This window comes from Felis catus, chromosome B4 (assembly GCF_018350175.1).
Source record: "Felis catus isolate Fca126 chromosome B4, F.catus_Fca126_mat1.0, whole genome shotgun sequence".
Taxonomy (NCBI): domain Eukaryota; kingdom Metazoa; phylum Chordata; class Mammalia; order Carnivora; family Felidae; genus Felis; species Felis catus.
Genome location: NC_058374.1, coordinates 66,686,906 through 66,706,832, shown reverse-complemented (window position 1 = coordinate 66,706,832; position 19,927 = coordinate 66,686,906). Strand labels below are relative to the sequence as shown.

The 19,927-nt window shown below is 36.1% G+C and overlaps 1 protein-coding gene across 1 annotated transcript in view; it reads left to right on the top strand.

Moving 5' to 3' along the window:
* Positions 1–19,927, top strand: part of LOC111561345 — a 287,419-nt gene that overhangs the window by 232,730 nt on the left and 34,762 nt on the right. The window contains exon 7 of the mRNA XM_045061647.1: positions 4,295–4,406. Coding sequence (XP_044917582.1) covers positions 4,295–4,406 — 112 coding nt within the window. The remainder of the gene's footprint in view (positions 1–4,294; positions 4,407–19,927) is intronic.

The following is a 19,927-nucleotide window of genomic DNA, read 5'->3' as shown; positions in this document are numbered from 1 at the left end:
GTCCTTGGCTATCCTGCTACATAAGTAATTGCTTGTTTTCAGTCTCCTTTGCTAATGCTTTAAATGTCAAGTCTCCCGGAAGTTAGTCCAAGGCTCCTTTTTTCTCTAACTGAACTCTCTCTTGTCATATCTTCTGGTTCCATGACTTTAAATATGTTTTTTAATAGGTAACCCCTCAAGTGCATACATCTACCTTTCTTATGCCCACAAACATGCTCTTGCACCCCTTCAGTCTTTCCCATCTCAGTTAATAGATTAATTGACCTTGTCCTTCAACTCTGAAACTAAATGCTGCCCTAAACTCTTTTGTTTTCCTTCATCCTACCACATGAAATGCATCAGAAAGCTCTGTTAGCAATGTCATCCAGTCTCACTCTTTCGCTGTCACCTGTGACCTTGGTTCAAGCCATTCTCCTCTCCACCTGGACAATGTACCAGCCTCCTAAATGGTTTCATGGCAACCACCTTTGCTTTTCTGTAACTTATTTTCCAGAGATCCAGAATGATTTTTTTTTTTAAAAGTAACTCACAGCTTATTAACTCTAATGGCTTCGATTGTAATTTCAATATAATCTATCTCCTTTCAAGCAAATCAATTTTTAAAAAGATGTTTTGGAGAAAATTGAGGAAATGTGGATGAGCACTTGAGAATATTAAAGGATTATGGTTAATTTTGTTAGGTGCTGTGAAGGTATTTTGCTTATGTAAGAGATTGTCCTTATTTTTAGATAAATTTATGGGTGAAATAACACGATTTCAGGAATTTCCTTTAAAATGCTATAGTATCCCACTGGCCTAAAAAATAAATAAGAAAAAGAAAAGGTGAAAATGTGTGGCAAATGATAATTCTTGATTTTGTTTACATGGACGTTTACTATACTACTCTCTGCGTTTATATGTTTAACAGTTTTCATAAAATAAAATTGAAAAAAAGACAAGAAAAAAGTTTCTAGTTCTTTATTATGGCCCTACAGGGGTGAATGTCTGCCTGCTTCTGTGATCTTGGATTCCATTCTCCCTTTTGTTTGTTCAGCTATATTTGCCTTCTTTCTCTTCCTGAACGCTTAAGCCTGTGCATCTTCTAGTCCCTCTGCTTGGTGCACAATACATGATCAAGTCTTATTGCCAAAGAGAATTTCCCTGACCATTCCCCGACCCCCATCTCCACATACTCTACTTTTACAAGTTATCCTACCTTAGTTATATGTTTATTGTTGGTTTCTTCTATTAGAATTTAAGCTCCATGAGGGAAGACCTTGGATTAAACTTCTATCATATTACTTCCTAGTGGAATGGTTAAGGGCAGGGAGAAGGGAGGGGAGTGGTGCACATAGTCCCCCACTGGAAAATTTGAAAGAATTGCCTTTCTAGGTATATGCTTTGGGAGGAAATTCCATGGCTTTAGTTGTATGCTCACAGGAGTTCTTAAGCACCCCCAATTTTCACCATTGTTTCTTTGGTTGCTACCAGGGAGCAACTTGTAATGTTAGATGCTCAACATATAGGAAGTTTAAAACTGCTTGCAGACTAACACATTACACTATCCAGTCCTGAAGACCTGCACTTGTGAACACTTAATTTTTTTGGATTTAATACTTTTTTTGTGTGTGTGCCAGTACCATACTGTCTTGATGATTACAGCTTTGTAGTACAGCTTGAAATCCGGGATTGTGATGCCTCCTGCTTTGGTTTTCTTTTTCAAGATTGCTTTGGCTATTTGGGGTCTTTTCTGGTTCCATACAAATTTTAGGATTGTTTGTTCTGGCTCTGTGAAGAATGCTGGTGTTATTTTGATAGGGATTGCGTTGAATATGTAGATTGCTTTGGGTAGTATTGACATTTTAACCATATTTGTTCTTCCTATCCAGGTGCATGGAATATTTTTCCATTTTTTTGTGTCTTCTTCAATTTCTTTCATAAACTTTCTATAGTTTTCAGTGTATAGGTTTTTCACCTCTTTGGTTAGATTTATTTATTTGTTTGTTTGTTTGTTTAATTTATTTTTTAAACAGGCCACTAGACATCCATCCCTCTATGCCTTCATAGTCTCTGGGATTTCAATGCGGCTATAATAGCATAGATGTACTTAAAAAAACAGTGGAACAATTAAGACAGTATTATGTTCCTAAGTAAGTGTACCCCAAACAATATGGTAAGATTGAAGAACAATAAAATTTCAAAGTGTGGACATTATACTGTAACACACACACACACACATGTGCACACACATAGGTCAGGGATGGAACTGACACATCTTTGTGGGTAAATTTTCAGTTTCCAAAAAAAGAATCATTTTCATTCTCTTTTCTCACAGGACAGTTTGAAACTCACCACTGTTTAAATTTCTAATATAGTCACTTATTAGCTACTTACGATTCTTTGACAATATTTATCTGTTTTTCTAATGTTTGAAGGCTATGTCTATGTCTATGTTGCTTTTTTGTATGTGATGTTCAGTATGGTGATGTTGACTTCACATATGATATGGCTAACTTGGCTGGTCTGCCAAAGTACATTAAAGAATTGAAAAATCACAGAATGTATTATGTCATTATTTTGGTAGACTTCCTTTAAGATAAAACAAAATATTTAAATTTATATTTACTAAGTATTTCTAAAAATATATATTACAATTAGTTTAGGAAAAAGAACTCCTAGGCCTACTTTAGTTTTGAGGAATAACATTTTATATAATATTGAATGAAAAATGTTATATTTTATTAAATGGTAATAAATTATAAGGAAGTTTTATATTATTCAACAATGCAGAAATACCTTCAAGGGATGAAGGAATTCAGTAATGTTTAAAAAAAAATTCAGTGTTCTTTCTAAAAGAAAATTGACTTGCAGATAGAAGAAAGATTTTTCCCACAGATTTCCCTGTCCATCAAGATTTGAAGACTTGGCCATAAAAATCTTAAAGAATAATATAGCTATTGAATAAATATAATGATTCTTAGGTTAATTGCTGAGTAATACTCAATTGTACATATATATATCACATCTTCTTTATCCATTCATCGGTTGACAATGATTCTTTGGTTGAAAGAATCTTTTCTCTATGTTGTGTTACAACATTCTCTTTCTTTGAACATTTATTTATTTTTGAGAGACAGAGAGACAGAGCACGAGTAGGGGAGGGACAGAGAGAGAGGGAGACACAGAATCTGAAGTATGCTCCAGGCTCTGAGATGTCAGCACAGAGCCTGATGCGGGCCCAAACCCAGGAACCATGAGATCCTGACCTGAGCCAAAGTCGGACACTTAACCATCTGAGCCACGCAGGCACCCCATCTTTTAATACACCTATTATACAAAAGAAAAGTCATTTCTATAACTATGCCTAAGAGCATGAACGTTACTAAAAGTTGTTTCACACTGAAATGTTTGCAGATGACAGAGATTTTAAATTTCATAAAATAATGTTTCTGTTTTCTTAATGTAATGATAGAACATGTCACTCTATATTGTAATTTGTATATGATTTAATGATTCTATAGGTTTATGGACAAAGTTTTTTTTTAAGGATAGCTTATTTCAAGTTAAGAAATACATATTTATGACCTAGCTAACATAATTTAACAGGAATGTGTAAAGAAAAATATTTAAATATAAATATAATGTAAAAAGTTTAGCAAGGGAAAGAGATTTGGTGTTGGGTCAATAAATATTTGTGGAGGGACGGAAGATAGAATCATAGACATTTCCCCCCCTTGAATCATTTTAAGACAACTTTTAAGAAGGACAGTGACTAAGAATTTACAATTTACAATCTAAAATACACTGCTTCATTTTGTGGAAGAGAAAGTTGGGTCTCTATCCAATTAAGTGGCTTACTCCTGCTTTTTTGTAGCTATTAAGAATAGAATCTAAATTTCTTGATTGCCTCGTGCAGGGGTTTTTCCACCATTTCACAGCCTTATTTCATATAAAAACCAACAAACAAAAGCATAGAAAAGGTTGTTTGTCAAAGTAACATGAGTATTAGATTTATCTACTTCTGTAAGTTCTCAAGTAAAGAAAATTGGAGGTTTTAATAGAAGCAATTGATCACATTGTTGAATTGACAGTGCTTGTGTTGACATTTTGCAGCACTAAAAATTGATGGAAATAGACAGTTCTTATATTTGTAACTACAATTAATGGATGAGAATACCTTAATGTATGTAACATAAAGCACTGTTTACATGAATACTAGATTGGAGATTCTTATTTCAAAAATTTTTGGAAAGTTTACATTTAAATATCAGTTACCAGACTATTACCAATTACAGTGTTCTTGGGAATTTGTCAGGATTCCTTTTCACAAAAGATGAACCTCAAGCAACTTATAAGCCCATGAACATGGACAAGAAATGGGAATTTGGATTAACACCTCTGATGGAGTCACACCAGCAATTGGCAAGGTAAGCACATTGAAGCAATATAAATGAAAACTTCCTTCTGTGTTACAATTCATATGGCATCAGTGAACCGGTATTGCCTGAGTTCAGTTTTCAAAAAATATGTACAGCTTCTCCAGCTATGTGGACCTATGAGTATTTGGAGCACTGGCCTAGAAAATAGGACTTTTTAGGAAATCATTGAAGTCCTTAACATTGGTGAGAAATCCAAACGATACATTGATACACAGTGTAACCTTCTGCAAAGGCACATTTAAATAATTATAACAAACTATAGATAATGTTGATTGAGATTTATTGGAAAATTAATATATGGATTGAATAACACAAAAAGTAAATACATATATTTCTTAAGTGAAAGGAGATTCCTCCCATTTTTTTTCCTTTTACATAATGGAAATATCTGTAATGCTTTTGCTGATGGTCAAAGTAGTACAACATTATATAAAAACTATGCAATACTGATTTCTAAGTAGAAAGTGACAGTCCTTCTTTATCCCCCAAATATAGATGTTATCAGTTCAGTGTATATTCCTCCAGATTTTAAAATACATCTAGTCATCTGTTTACATCAATAGGAAATACAAAATATGACATTTAAAGCCTTTTAAAAACCATAACAATATTGTATATATCTTTCTATGTTGATTCATATAAAACTATCTCTTCTTTTTAAATACTTATGTGATGTTCCACTGTTGCCTTAGTTTAACCAAAACCTAATGGTAAACATTTTCTTGTTTCTGCCTTAATATTATAAATAATACTGCAATAAATATGATAGTACATAGTGTTATATCTACTTGCCTCATTATTCCTATGTAGGTTTTTTTTTAATATAATTTATTGTCAAAATGGTTTCCATACAACACCCAGTGCTCATTCCAACAAGTGCCCTCCCTCCTCAATGCCCATTTAAGTTTTTAAAATCAAATGATTACATCTAAAAATGCACATCTTAAATTTTTATACATATTATCCTGATGCCCTTAAAACGTTTGTGCCAGTTTATCCTCTTACCAAATCAACTTCTCTATGCATACACCAACACAGGGCAACCAAAAAATTGAAAGGTATTTTCTTGTAGTAATGTCATTTCTTTCATTGTGAGTGAGGTGATACATCTTTTCCTTTGCTACTTCTTTTTCTCTGTGAAGAAACCAATATATATTGTTTGCCATTTTCCTACTGAGGATATTTTCTTTTTATTATTGAACTGTAAAATATTCATTCTTTTTATGTGTCATTCCAGATATGTTTCCTAGACTCTTTGTCTTTTAACCTATTTATTGTGTCTTTTGCTAGGTAGCTTTAAACTTTGGTCATAATCAAATCTTTTTGTTTCCTTTGTGGTATCTATGTCAGGTGTTGTGTTTAAAAGGCCTTCTGAAACTCAAATTTCTAAGAAGAGATCTCTATATATTCTTAGGGAATTTTAAAGTTTTTTTAAACACTTAAATCATCAATGTGTCTGCCTTAGTTTTGTGTATGATGTCAGGTGGGAATTCCATTGTTGGGATTCATGTCCCCACATGCAAAATATATATATTCCATCCTAACAACTCCAAAAGTCTTAACCCATTACAACATCAGCTTTGAAGTCTGAAGTCCAAAGGCTTAGCTAAACATCATACAAATCAGGTATGAGTGAGACTCGAGGTATGAGGCATCCTGAGACAAATTCCTCTCCAGCTGTGAACCGGTGAAGCCAGACAAGTTATGTGTTTCTGAAACTTAGTGGTAGGACAGACATGGGAGAGGTAGATGATCCCATCCCAAAAGGGAGAAATAGAAAGGAAAAAGTGATGGGTCCCACATGAGTCAAAAACCTGACAAGACAAATCCCATTAGATCTTAAGGCAGGAGGGTAATATTCTTTGCTTAGATGCTATGCCCTTTGCTATGCCCTTCAGGCTCACTGGGATAACGATGTCACCCCCACTGCTTGGTAGGTGGCCCTGTCCCTTGGGCTCAGTGTGGCACTGCTTACATGGCTCTCTCTGGTGGCAACCTCCTCCATCATGTGCCTCTCTTGCAGAGCCCCACTCACTCTGCTGCTTTCTGCAGGAATCTTAATGACAGGGCTCTGCTAGATGGTGGTCCTGCTCTTTGAAACCAAGGTGGAAGCCACATTATACCCCAGGCCTGAGTTTACTGGGGTGGATGTGGGAGCAGTGATGATTTCTGAATCACCTTTGGGGCCCTTATTTCCTTTTCTTAAAGGAGAGCCCAGTTAGCAGCTGAATAGCTTTATGGTCCTGTCTTGTAGAATCTAAGAAGTCTGATAGACTTTCTTTGTTCCATCCTTCTTTCTGTCTGTGTTAGTTCAAATAGGCAGTGTCCTTGCTGGTATGATCCCATCTCTATTCTTGGTCTCTGCTGAAATGGCTGAGCCACACTCATAATCTCTTTATCAAATAGTTGCTCAGCCACATCCTTAATGTTCTCTTCAGAACAAGTTTTCTCATTTTTTGCAATATGGACAGGCTGAGAATTTCTCAAATATCTAAGTTCTGGTTCTTTTTTTTTTTTTTTAAGTTTATTTGTGAGAGAGACAGAGCGAGCGAGTGGGGGAGGGGCAGAGAGCGAGAGAGGAAGAGAGAATCCCAAGCAGGCTCCACACTGTCAGCATGGAGCCCAATGTGGGGCTCGAACCCACAAACCCTGACATCATGACCTGAGCTGAAACCAAGAGTCAAACGCTTACCTGACTGAGCCACCCAGGTGCCCCTAGTTCCTTTTTAACATTTCCTTCTTTAATTCATTTATCTCCTCTCACATTTTACCATAAGAAGTCAGGAGGAACCATGCCATCCCTTCAACACTTAGAAATCTCCTCAGCTGGCTCATAAATATGGAGAATAAACTGAGGGCTGCTGGAGGGGTTGTGGGAGGGGGGATGTAGGCTAAATGGGTAAGGGCCATTAAGGAATCTACTGAAATCATTGCTTCACTATATACTAATTTGGATGTAAATTTAAAAAAATAAAAAATAAAGTTAAATTACAAAAAATACATACATATAAAAGGAAAAAAAAAAAAGAAATCTCCTCAGCTGAATATCCAGTTTCATCGCTCACAAGTTCTACCTTCCACAAAACACTAGAATACAGTTTGGTCAAGTTCTTTGCCATTTTACAACAAGGGTTGCCTTTTTCCCATTGTTTAAAAACATGTTTCTCATTTCTGTCTCCATCAGAATGTCCTTCATTGTCCATATTTCCACAAACATTCTGTTCACCATTATTTACGTATTCTCTAAGAGAATGAAAACTTTCCCTCTAGCTCTCTTTTCTTTCTGAGTTCTCCCTAGAATCACCTGTAGCCATCTCTTTACAACAATCTTGGCTTTTCCAAGCATGCACCTCAAGGCTCTTCCAGCCTCTACCCATTACCCACTTTCAAAACCACTTCCACATTTTTAGGTATTTGTTTCAGCAGCACCCCACTTGTTGGTACCAATTTCTGTATTAGTCTTCACAGGCTGCAGTAACAAAATACCATAGACTGGGAGGCTTAAACAACAAAAAATTATTTCTCACAGTTTTGGAGGCTGGAAATTCAAGTCAAGGTCCTGCATGGTTGGGTGAGGGCTGTCTTTCAGGTTGAAGACTTCCAGTTGTCTCCTCACACGGACAAAAGATATTTAGTTAGCTCTCTGGCCTCTAATTCAGGAGGGCTCCCATCCTTATGACTTAATCACCTCCCAAAGACCCCACCTCCTAGTACCATCACCTGTAGGGATGTGGATTTCAACACCTGTATTTTGGATGTGGGGGAGACAAACATTCAGACCAATGCAGTGGAGTGGGAAATTTGGGGCACTTAAAAAAGTTTGGAGTTTTATCAGGTGCTCAGAGAAGGTGATAATTGATAACAAAGGTGAGAGGCTGAGCCCTGATGATACCTAAGGGAAGAGTAAGTACAAAAACCTTGAAGCAGAACATGCCTGGAATTTTCTAGGAATAGCAAGGAGGCCAATGTGTCTATAGCAGAGTAAGAGGGGATAATCACAGAGTAAAAGGTCAGAGGGATATTGAGGCAGTGTCACAAATGGCATCATGGACCAATTGTAAGGTCTTTGACTTTTAAGATGAATGAGATTGGAAATGATTGGCAAGTTTTAAGCAGAGATTTTAAAAGGATCACTCTAGTCCTGAGAATGGACTATAGGAAGGCAAAAAGCACTGTGAAAGCAGAGATAAGTGCAGGTCTTATGAAGCTATTTAAAATTTGGGCAGCCCTCTTTAAGAAAAATTTTGTAAAAATTTGTAAGTAGAATTTTAGGTATGAAAATGTAAGGAGATTAAGCAAAAAGGGACCATGAACCTTAAGTTTCTTTAGCTTCCAGAAAAATCTGCCTCTGAGCTGATATGGAAGCTATTGTGACAATTCAGGCCAGAGACAATGGCAGTGTAGCCTGAGATAGTGGCAATACAGTGAATAAGACATGGTCACATTATGCATGTGTTTTTAAGGTAAAGTTGACAGGATTGGTTGACAGGCTAAATGTGAGCTAAAAGGAAGAAAAATAAGAAATTCAAAAACTTAAATTCAAGATCTCTAATGTTCATCCCTTCTTTGTTTTGTCAAGTTGCTTCAATTGGATTGAAAATACTATGAACTAAGTTATTTATTTACTAACCATCAAATGCTATAAGCACACTTCATGTAAAAAAAATGATTATGTCTGCAACCATTGGAAGATTGGAATTGCCATTCATAAAATAGAAATAGGTGGTACCTATTTTTGTTCTGTGGCATTTATACGTCTGTGAAGCTGTTGCTAATTTACCAGTATACACTCTTTGAGATCAGGGACACTATCTTATTTGTTGCTCTGCCTCACAGAGCTCCTAGTTTACCATATACATTTTGATACCCAAAATTTGAACGAATGAGTGATATTTAGGTGTTCTCCCAATGGAAAGTAAGAAATCTACGTCCATTATTGCTCACAGGGTTGCTATTTTTATGTAAGGATATGAATGAACCACCCAAGTTTCAAACGGTCCAGCAGCCAGGATGTGAAGAGAAGAAACTACCTACCTACCTCATGTTCATGACAAGTACACGGAGAGTGCCAAATGATTTGGAAACATTTTTTACCTCCCTGGGGGAAAAGTCTCTTTGATGCCAGAAGTTTGTCTTAGGAAAGTATACATTTCCTTTCATAAGTCAGCAATCTAGGAATAATCCAGAAAACTCAGAGCACATATGTGTACCTGCTATATGTTGGTGGTAAGATTTTGTGGTGTTTGTGTTAGTTGTGCTCTCACTTGTCCAGGGAGAAGCAGAGATTCACTCTCTTGGCTATCCTTGTAAGGAGGCAGAGAGCTAGGTTTGTTGGTGTGGTGTTGCAGCTGGAAGACTGAGTTCTTTCCTTTGGATACAAGGTCTGTGTTATAATTTCCACAGTGTTTGCTATTTCTGTAACTGGTGTACAATTGAAATGCTATGAGATGAAAAAGTTGTGAAGATGTAATTGAGAAATAGAGTTTTGCAGTCAGACTAAGATAGGCTTGGCTAATCCTTGACTACAGACTTGGAGTTTGAGTGATCATAGCACTTCATTTACATTTCCTTTGAAATTACAGCCTTTTGCATGTGCAGTGATTCAGTTCCTGGTGAAATTGGAACAACGGCAAAACAGCAAAACTGAAATAAAACCCCGCTTTCCAAGACCTGTAAGCCCTAAAGTCTCACTCACCTTCCTTGAATCCTCCTTCCACATGTTGCTTGCTAGGCAGAAGAAATTCTGTGCAGAAGTTACTCCCTTCTCTCATTATTTTGTGTAATATCTAAGTGAAAATATCAAGTAGGCATCAAGATGTATAAAATGGAGACAAGCAATCTGAGTTTGAGATTTAAAAAAAAAAACCCTGGATATTATATGCATAAAAGTGATGCTTAACCCATAGAGATGGATGAGACAATGTATCGAGAATGACAGAATGTGAAAAAATGAACCCGACAAATGTGCATTCCATCCCTAATCCCTTACTAGACCCACATCCCAGCATTTAGGCTTTGGATAGAGGATATAGAAGCAACTGGATAGGGATGAAGAAAGGGAGGAAGGAGTGATGTCTTGTGTCCAGGCTGAGGAGACTGTTTTAAGAAGAACGACATGGTCAGTTCCATCAGATGCTGCCCCAAGTCAGATAAGATGAATGTTTCCAGAGTTCAGCAATATGGAGATTGGCATACCAAGAACTTTCATTTCAGTAGAGTGGTGGGAATGGGCATCACACTAAACTCAATTAAAGAGTGAAAGGGAGATGAGAGAATAGAGACAGAGTGTTAACAGATCTTTGACAGGTTTGGCTCTGGAAAGGAATAGAGAAATGGGGCTGTAGGTGAGAAGAATGTGAGTATAGGAGATTATTGTTTTATTGTCTTTGTTTTTTTTTTTTTTTTTTTTTTTTTTTTTAAGAAATGAGAGATACTAGTGTGTGTGCATTTGCTGTTAGAGGTGAGCCAGTAAGCTTGGACAAGATGGCTAATGCAAAAGGCAGTGATCCAAAGATTGAAGTCACCGAGAAGAGAGGTTAGGTAGCATTAATTGTGAAAGGATGGAGTTTTAAAAGAGCAGGAATGTCTTAATGTTGCTGAGGAAGAAGAAGAACCTATGTACAGATACACATAGATATGGGTTAGGTGGTGGGAGGCCGAAGATCTGCCCATAAGAAAAGTTTCTATTTTAATTTCTTGTTTATTAGTAGAAGTGATAGGGGAAATGTGATTGAATGTGGGGAATAGGAACTTGGAAGAGGGAGAAGGTAAGCCACAGTCATATCAGAGAGCGGCAAAGTGACTTTTTGACAGGAGTATGGTGGGATTCCCAGGCAGTACTGAGAATCCATTTGTTCTCATTCTTGAAGCAAAGGATGGGGAGGAAAAGATCAGGGAGTCAGTGGACTCACACACAGTCATTCCAGCAATAGGACGCCTGTGTCCTACTGCGCACAGTCGTGTGGAAGCACTTGCCCAGAAGGCAGCTCGCTGGAGGACAGGCAATGGCACAAAGAATGGGCATGGGCTATGGTGTCACACTGGCTCCAAATCCTGGCTCAGTCCTTTCCTAGGCCTGTGACCCTTCCTTTGAATGTAAAGTGGGGATATGAATACAAATTTTTCAAGGATTCAAAACATTGTTAAGCAAGTGAGCGACCTGCAGAAGGTGTACAAAAAACGGTTCCTATTATATCTATCATGAACAACTTGGGAAGGTTTAAAGTTAACTCCAAATGCTTTGCCAAATACTACAAATAAATGATTAAATAGATGATGACTAGGACAGTTTTCCATCATCTTCATTGCGCCATGGTGTGAAGCCAGAATTAGCTAAAAGAGTCCTCATTTTAACCCTGACAGGGTTAATGCGTACCTACCTTATTCCTGCTTTATATCCTTTTAAAGAACAAGTTTATCACTGTGTGGAACCTAAAAAAAAGGAAAGAGTATGAATCAGAGAATAAAGTATCTGTTAATACCAACTTGGAATCTGAAAGAAAGAAAGAAGGCCAGTTAAGCTCTCAGCTGCATTCTTTCTAAAATAGATTATTGTAAGAAGTATTGAAGAAATCTGCTTGCAGCCAGGGCTAGTGTTACCAAGACACTAAGCCTAAAGACTGAAGACCTCATGGAGCATCAGATGAATATTCTTATTCCCTGTGCTATTTTTAACCAATATTAAATTTCTTTTTATCTCTTTTACAATTCAACCATCTAAGGTTTTACCATTTTTTTGTAATCTCTTTGATTGGTAACTGTTTCTGATTGTATGAAGTTATGCTTTTGAGATAATTAGGAGTTATATTCTGGTGAAAGTACAGAGGTCCTATAATTACCCACTGTATTTCAGTGGGTAATTATCTACATTCGTTACATTTTTTTTCCTTTGTGGCTGAGCAGACTGGCTTTATTATAATATAGTTAGTGCTTAAAATGTTCTCTTAGGAGTGAAAGAATATGATCAGGCTTCTTCCTTCATCTTCAGGGGTTAAGAAAATTATCATACAACATCTAGATTCCTATGTTATTGTTTTACATGTTGTACAACTGGCTTCAACATGAGCTGAGCTAAGTATGTACAGTTAAATTTCAGCCATAACTGATGGCCAGCGTAAGGTGATTCAGCTATATGTTATGTAATAAAAAAATCATTAAAAGTTTCCTTGGGCTTATTCTCAGGTGTGTTAATTTGGAAATTAATCGGCAAGAGGCTCTACATCGCTTTAGGAACATGTTCTCTTCAAAATAATAACAGGTGGGGGGAAGAGTTTATGGTAGAAACAAAAATGCTTTAAATGGACATGATTCTCTCCCTCTCTCTCCCAATCCCTTTCCAGGGAGACCAAAGCCTTTCAGCATTTATGATTTTATGAATATGCAATATATCATAAAGAGCTTTAAAATGATATTAATATCTCCATTTTGAAGATCCAAAACAGAGGCAAACATTTCAAGACAGCAGAATCTGGATTAGAATTAGATTTCCTTATGCATTAGTCGCTTTCCATCCTTGCTGCCATGTTGAGCAAAACGAACTTTAAAAAGTCATAAAAGCTAAAATTAATTATTCTAAGGGAAAAACCCAAGAAGTTCCACAAAAATAAGGGCAGAGCAACTAACAGAGTGGATCCCTGGAAAGGAATCCCATTAAAGCTGAAAGAACTGAGTAGACTAGTTTTGAGTTAAGCCTTTGTGATGCCTAATGGATGTGGATAAGGATTTTGGAATGCTGACCCTTCTGTTCCAATTTTAGGAACCTCTCCATGCCTCAGGCTTTCCTAGCAGCACCACTGTTGGAGGCATATACCCATTAACCCCTTCCACTGCAAAAGTCAGAGTGAGTCTGTTCAAAGACAACTGTCTGACAGGTGTTGGAACTGTGCCTCAGTGCTGCATGAATGCTCGGTGCTGTGTGACTTTAAGCATGTAACACATCCTTTTCACGTTGGTCTTTTAACAGTCTCTTCTTTTCTACATGGTAAGGTTTTACACCCATACTACTTTGGAGAACTATTAACAATGTATGATAAGAAAGACCTTCATATATTAGAACTTTGTGTTTTGGTGGGATGCTAGCAGTGTGATTAAGAGTACAGAGAATGTGATTTAGTCCATGTAGAGTGGAAACCATACATTAATTCATGTTTTCCAAGCAGTTTAACATAGCGATATGCGTCAGGGAGTGGGGTAGTTATTATGAAGAGTAGCTGAATCTCAACTTCAAAAAAAGTACAGCAGCAGGGGGGACTGGACTTATACTAAAACACAGCAAGGGGATTATGTACTAGAGGAAATAGTACATCTCTGTGTGTTTAGCCAACTATTTTGAAAGAAGTTACATCGAATGTGAAGATATTTCTTTCCACTAGAGATGAGTGCCTCCCAACTCAGAGAGATGGAACCATAAGTTACCTCTCATACCTCCTGTTAGTAGGAATATTTAGAACTCTAGCCATGTGGGTTAGTTTTCTTTTGCTGCCATAATAAACCACTACAAATTTAGTGGCTGCAAAACAACACAAATTTTTTAACTTACAGTTCTGTAGGTTAGAAATCTGATATGGGGCTCACTGAGTTAAAATCAATGTGTTGGCAAAGCTGTGTTCCTTTCTGGAAGCTCTAAAGGAGAGTCTCTACCTTCCAGCTTCTAGGTGCTTATGCATCTTCCTTGGCTCATGGACCCCTTCCTCCATCTTCAAGGCCAACGATATTCCATTTTTCTCTGACCTTTCTTCCAATTTCTCATCTTTCTGAACACAGCTGGGAAAAGTTCTCTCCACTTTTAAGGAGCCATGTCATTAGATTGGATCCACCTGGATAATCCTAGGCTGCTATTCCTAATCTTAATTACATTTGCAAAGTCTCTTTTGAATTGTAAGGTAACATACTCCAAGGTATACTGGAGGATTAGGATAAGGACAATTTGGGGGACCATTATTCTGTCTACCACTTCATGAGCCCAAGCTTTATTACTGTCTAGCCTTCTTTTGCTAATATTAGATTCAGTTGATTTTCTCCTACATTGGTACTTAATGTATGCAAATGTTTTCTCAATCAAATTATCACATGTCTTGGGCTTGATCATTTTTTACAAAACCCCTCCTCAACTTTTTTCCTACCAAGCCTGATAACTTTTTTACTTGTCAAATTCTCTGGGTTTCATAAGATCCCATCCTAATTTAAATCATGGATACACAGGAACTATTACATTACTTTATTTCCTTTCAAACAAATCAGATATGTTTTTCACCCTCCATCTCAACCTGCCCAGGTGGAAAAAAAATTTCTCAATCATTACTGGACTATTCCACTCTCTACTTTCAGTGTTATGGAAAGATCCTAATGGTCTTGGGCAGAGAAAAGGTATTTGAGGAAGACCTTTTAGTCTTTGGCTTCTGGTAAGATGGAAGCCCAGTTGTCCAAGCCCTCTGTCTGCCTAAATTCTGGTCTTTCTGTTGCTCTGAGTGTACACTGGAAAATCTTTGCAGAACTCGAGCACCTTGGATTCTACCGATCCAGATAGACTCCTGAGGTGCTGCACATACCCATGTACCTTCAAACCCCCTTTCTCTTCTAACAGTGCCTCCTGTACCTTCTCACATGCAAATACCTTTTTTTTTCCTTATGCCTTCACGTGGTTTCCTTTTATTTCTGAAGGCAAAACTTGGAAGTAAATTTTTGTCTCCTGAGAACTACCACTTTTCAGAAAGCTCTTACAAACCTCTGTTGAAATAAATGGCACCATCCGGAAACAATAGGGAGAAAAATACTGCTAGAATAAAACACAGTAACTTGATCAGTGATTCCCCCAGGCTGCATTTAACTTGCTATTACCGATCTCTGTGTTTCAGGCTGATCTCATCAGTTCTTCAGCTACATGTGCACAGGAGCTTTGCCCCAACTTGTAACAAATGCCTTGACATTAGACTCCATAATTTTAGGTTAAACAAATAGAGTCCTAGAAGGAAGGTCGAGACTAGACGTGAAAGGACTAAATTGTACAGGGAGAACACATGAAATAGGAAACATTTTTATTCTATATGAAATAATAGCAATTAATAGTAATTTTTTACATTTATTATTGTAAATATTTGTATTATAAATATTGGTAACAATGTTAATTACTAATAATGCAATAATTAAAATCTTAAGTAAGAATTTTAGAAAAGGCCTATTATATTATTTCATTTAATTCTTACAACATACCAATGAAGTAACAATTGCTATTAATTAAAAAAATCTGTTAAACATTGGTGTCACATAGTGTTCTAAGGTTTAGTAATGACCTTCGAAGAATGAAATAAGGAGGTTTTCTCTCATAAAACAAATGAGAGAAATTTGCAAATTGTTTTGCAAAAAAGTGTATTATTCCCATCTTCCAGAAGAGGAAACTGAGGCTCAGAATAGTGAAGGACCTTACTCAAGATAATGGGGTTAGGAGACAGCAGTGCCATTGGTTGAGCCTCGTCTGTCTGATTCCAGCTCTGAGCTACTTTCCTACCATGCTATTCTGCTTATAGTGAAAATGCACATATCAGGTCCAAGCTAAACAGGGTTGTCACATGGCAGGAAGAGTTCAGATTTGAAGCTCGTCCTAAAAACTGAGGTTTCTTCTTTGGGGTGCAAGATACACACACCCATGTCAGTCTTGCTCATTTCTGTAATCCCTTGTCAGTTTGAAAATGTCTCAAATTTATTGTCATTTTTCTCAAAGAATGCAGTAGATTATAAAGCAGGACAAAAAGGCAAATCCTTTGCATACTTGCCTTTGCATTATAGTAACTTGACTATTGTTGAGTTAATATTCCATACAGCCCAAGGCCTGTGGGAGAATAATTTCTCAATTGAAGGCAAATCTTTTCCAAACTTAAATGATAAAAGTTGCTACATTAAAGAAAAATGCTCTCTTTTACAAGTACTTTGAAGAGTCCAACCTTAGAGAGTATATCTTTTAATAAAATTTCTGAGTTATTCTCATCTCAAATTTTAGACTTTATGCAGCAAATTTTTCTTTACCGATCTTGCTTGAGCTATGTGATCCAAATATACTTCAGAATTGAGTATTGTTTTGTCAGTTGGTATGATAGGAAAAAAAGATATACTTGGGGGGGGGGTGGTCCCTACAGGGTGCAAGCTGGTATTCTTCATTATTTACGTCTCTTTTGCCTCTGAAAGAAATGGATTAAGTTCAATTATACAAGAAAAATAAGTTCTAGGGATCAGTTGTGCAAAATATTGCCTCGAGTTGAATATTGTAGTATTGAACTTAATTTTTTAAGAGGATAAATCTCATGTTAAGTGTTCTTACCACAAAAGCTTGAAAAAAGGACATGGGGAACTTTTGGAGGTGATGGATATGTGTGATTGTGGTGATGATTTCATGGGTGTATGCACGTGTTAAAAGTCACTAAACCGCATGCAATAAAAATATGTGCAGATTTAAGTATATCAAATTTACCTCAATAAAGCTGTCTTTAAAAATGGAAAAATGGAAGAGGATAGGCTAATACTTCCTATGAATGAATACTTTTTAGAAAACAAGGGTTAATCTCATTTCCTCTCTACAAAAACTCAACTTTCACTCTATTTTGCTTCAACACTGAGTTAGTTTTGAGGGAAGAATCCCTTCCTGTCCAGAACTTTCCTTTCCAAAATCTTAAACTTCTGCCATCAGTAGGTGAGACTTACCCATTCTGTGCATGTACCAAGGCAAAGATTCTTAAAGTAGAGAACGTTAGTGATACCTAATATCTCCCCTACTTAACTATACCAATGCTCAAGATTTTTAAAATAATTGTAAAGTTTTATCTGCTTTTATTTTTATTTTTTAAAATTTAAATCCAAATTAGTTGACATACAGTGTAATACTGATTTCAGGAATAGAAAATAGTGATTCATCGCTTACATATAACACCCAGTGTTCATCACAACAAGTGTCCTTCTTAATGCTCCTTGCCCATTTAGCCCATTCCCCTACCCTCTGTGTTTTTATATTATTTTTGCTTCCCTTCCCTTATATTCATCTGTTTTGGATCTTAAATTCCACATATGAGTGAAAGCATATATTTGTTTTTCTCTGACTGACTTATTTCACTTAGCATAGTGCATTCCAGTTCCATCCACGTCTTTGCAAATACAAGATTTCATTCTTTTTGATCACTGAGTATGTGTATATATAATATATATGTATATATTATATATACACATATATATCTATCTCGCATTTTCTTTATATAGATATCTCACATATATATAAATATCATATATATGATATATATGTGAGATATCTATATAAAGAAGATGTGATATATGTGAGATATATATATCTAACATCTTTATATCATATATATGATATATATATCACATCTTTATCCATTCATCAGTCGAAGGACATTTGGGCTCTTTGGGCTCTTTCCGTACTTTGGCTATTCTCGATAATGCTGCTGTAGACACTCGGGTGCATGTGCCCTTTCGAATCAGTACTCCTTTATCCTTTGGATAAATACCTAGTAGTGCACTTGTTGGGTTGTAGGGTAGTTCTATTTTTAGTTTTTTGAGGAACCTCCATAATCTTCTCCAGAGTGTCTATACCAGTTTTTATTCCCACCAGCAATACAAAAGTGTTCCTCTTTCTTCACATCCTCGCCAACATCTGTTGTTGCCTGAGTAGTTAATTTTAGCCATTCTGACAGGTGTGAGGTGGTATCACATTGTGGTTTTGATTTTTGTTTCCCCGATGATGAATGATGTTGAGCATTTTTTCATGTGTCAGTTGGCCATCTGGATGTCTTCTTGGAAAAGTATCTATTCATGTCTTTTGCCCACTTCTTCACTGGATTATTTGTTTTTTGGGTGTTAACTTTGATAAGTTCTTTATAGATTTTGGATACTAACCCTTTATCCAATATGTCATTTGCAAACATCTTTTCCCATTCTGTCGGTTGCCTTTTAGTTTTGTTGATTGTTTCCTTTGCGGTGCAGAAGCTTTTTATCTTGATGAGGTCCCAGTAGTTCATTTTTTGCTTTCATTTTCCTTGCTTTCAGAGACTTGTCGAATAAGAAGTTTCTGTGGCAACTAAGGCAAAATTTATCTGGTGAAGTTGTTGTTTAGGTGGTGAGGGAAGGGAAAGCAGTCCCAAGGCAAGAAGGGTAAGAGAAAAAAGCAAGCCAAGGCAGGGAAGGAAGGAAAACAAATACACAGAGGCATTTTACTGAATTGGCCAGAGCTTTACAAGAAAATACGAGTTACTCAGTAATCTTAATTTTTGTCAGTCTGGTGAGTGTGAATCATCAGATTAATATGTCTTTTATTGTGTATCTCTGATCACAAACAGATTAAGCCTTTTTCTTCTCCATTGAGTTTTCAGGCTGTATTGATCTGTTCAATTGTTTTTTCACATTTTTCTCTTGGGCCATTAGCTTTATCATAATGATTTTTTTAGTTAAATGTGTTACAAATATACCCACAAATCTCTGGCTTGTCTTTTGTTGAACACAAGTTCCTAATTAAACTGTCGTCATATTTATCAATCATTTTATCAATTTGTAACTAAAGAAATACTTTTGAACCTAGGGTCATAAAGATATGCTGTTTTAAAAATTTATATAGTTTTGCTCTTTAACATTTTGGTCATTAATCTACTTGGAGTTGATTTTGAGCATAAGTTAACAATCTAATTTCATTTTTTTTTCTTTTTGAGAAGAAATTGTCCCAGAAACAATTCTCTCCACCACTGATTTGCAATATTTATTTTTTTATGATAGATATCTGAAAAATATGATACCTTGCTGCTAGACCAGTTTTTTCTGTTCCATTAGTTTATGTTTACCTTTTCACCAATTTGACACTGTCTTAATTTCTATTGATTTATAATGAGCCACATGAAATAATGTGGGAAATAATCTTTCCCACCTTGGCCTTCTTTAAAAGTATATTGGCTGTTGTTGGGTATTAAATAGAGAGATTTGAAAATAATTGACATCTTTATAATATGTACAGATTTCTAGTGGGATGAGTATAATATTTTTAATACTTTGCTTTTAAAAGCATTTGTCATAAAATGTTATGTCTTTATGAAGTTTTAGGCTTATTTGGTTAAAGTCATTTTTAGGTTCTTTATATTTTTGATACTATTTTAAATGCTTTTGTATTTATGTTAATTTACAGAATATAATTGGTTGAGTTTTGTATATTGACTTTTTTTAATCCATAAGACTCGCTATACAGTCATAGTAATGTTCATAATTTATCTGTAGATTCTTTAGTGTTTTCTAATAGACAATCATATCATGTATGAATTATGCATAGCATTGTTTTTTACCATGCTAAATCCTTTAACTTTTGATATTTTCCCTGCCTTATTGCTCTGGGTAAGAACTCCAGTATAAGACTGAATTGAATTGGTAATAGCAGGCATCCTTCTGCTTCCAATCTCAATGATGTGTTTTTAATATTTCACAATTATGTATGAATTTAGCTATATGTATTTGGCAGATAATCTTAACAA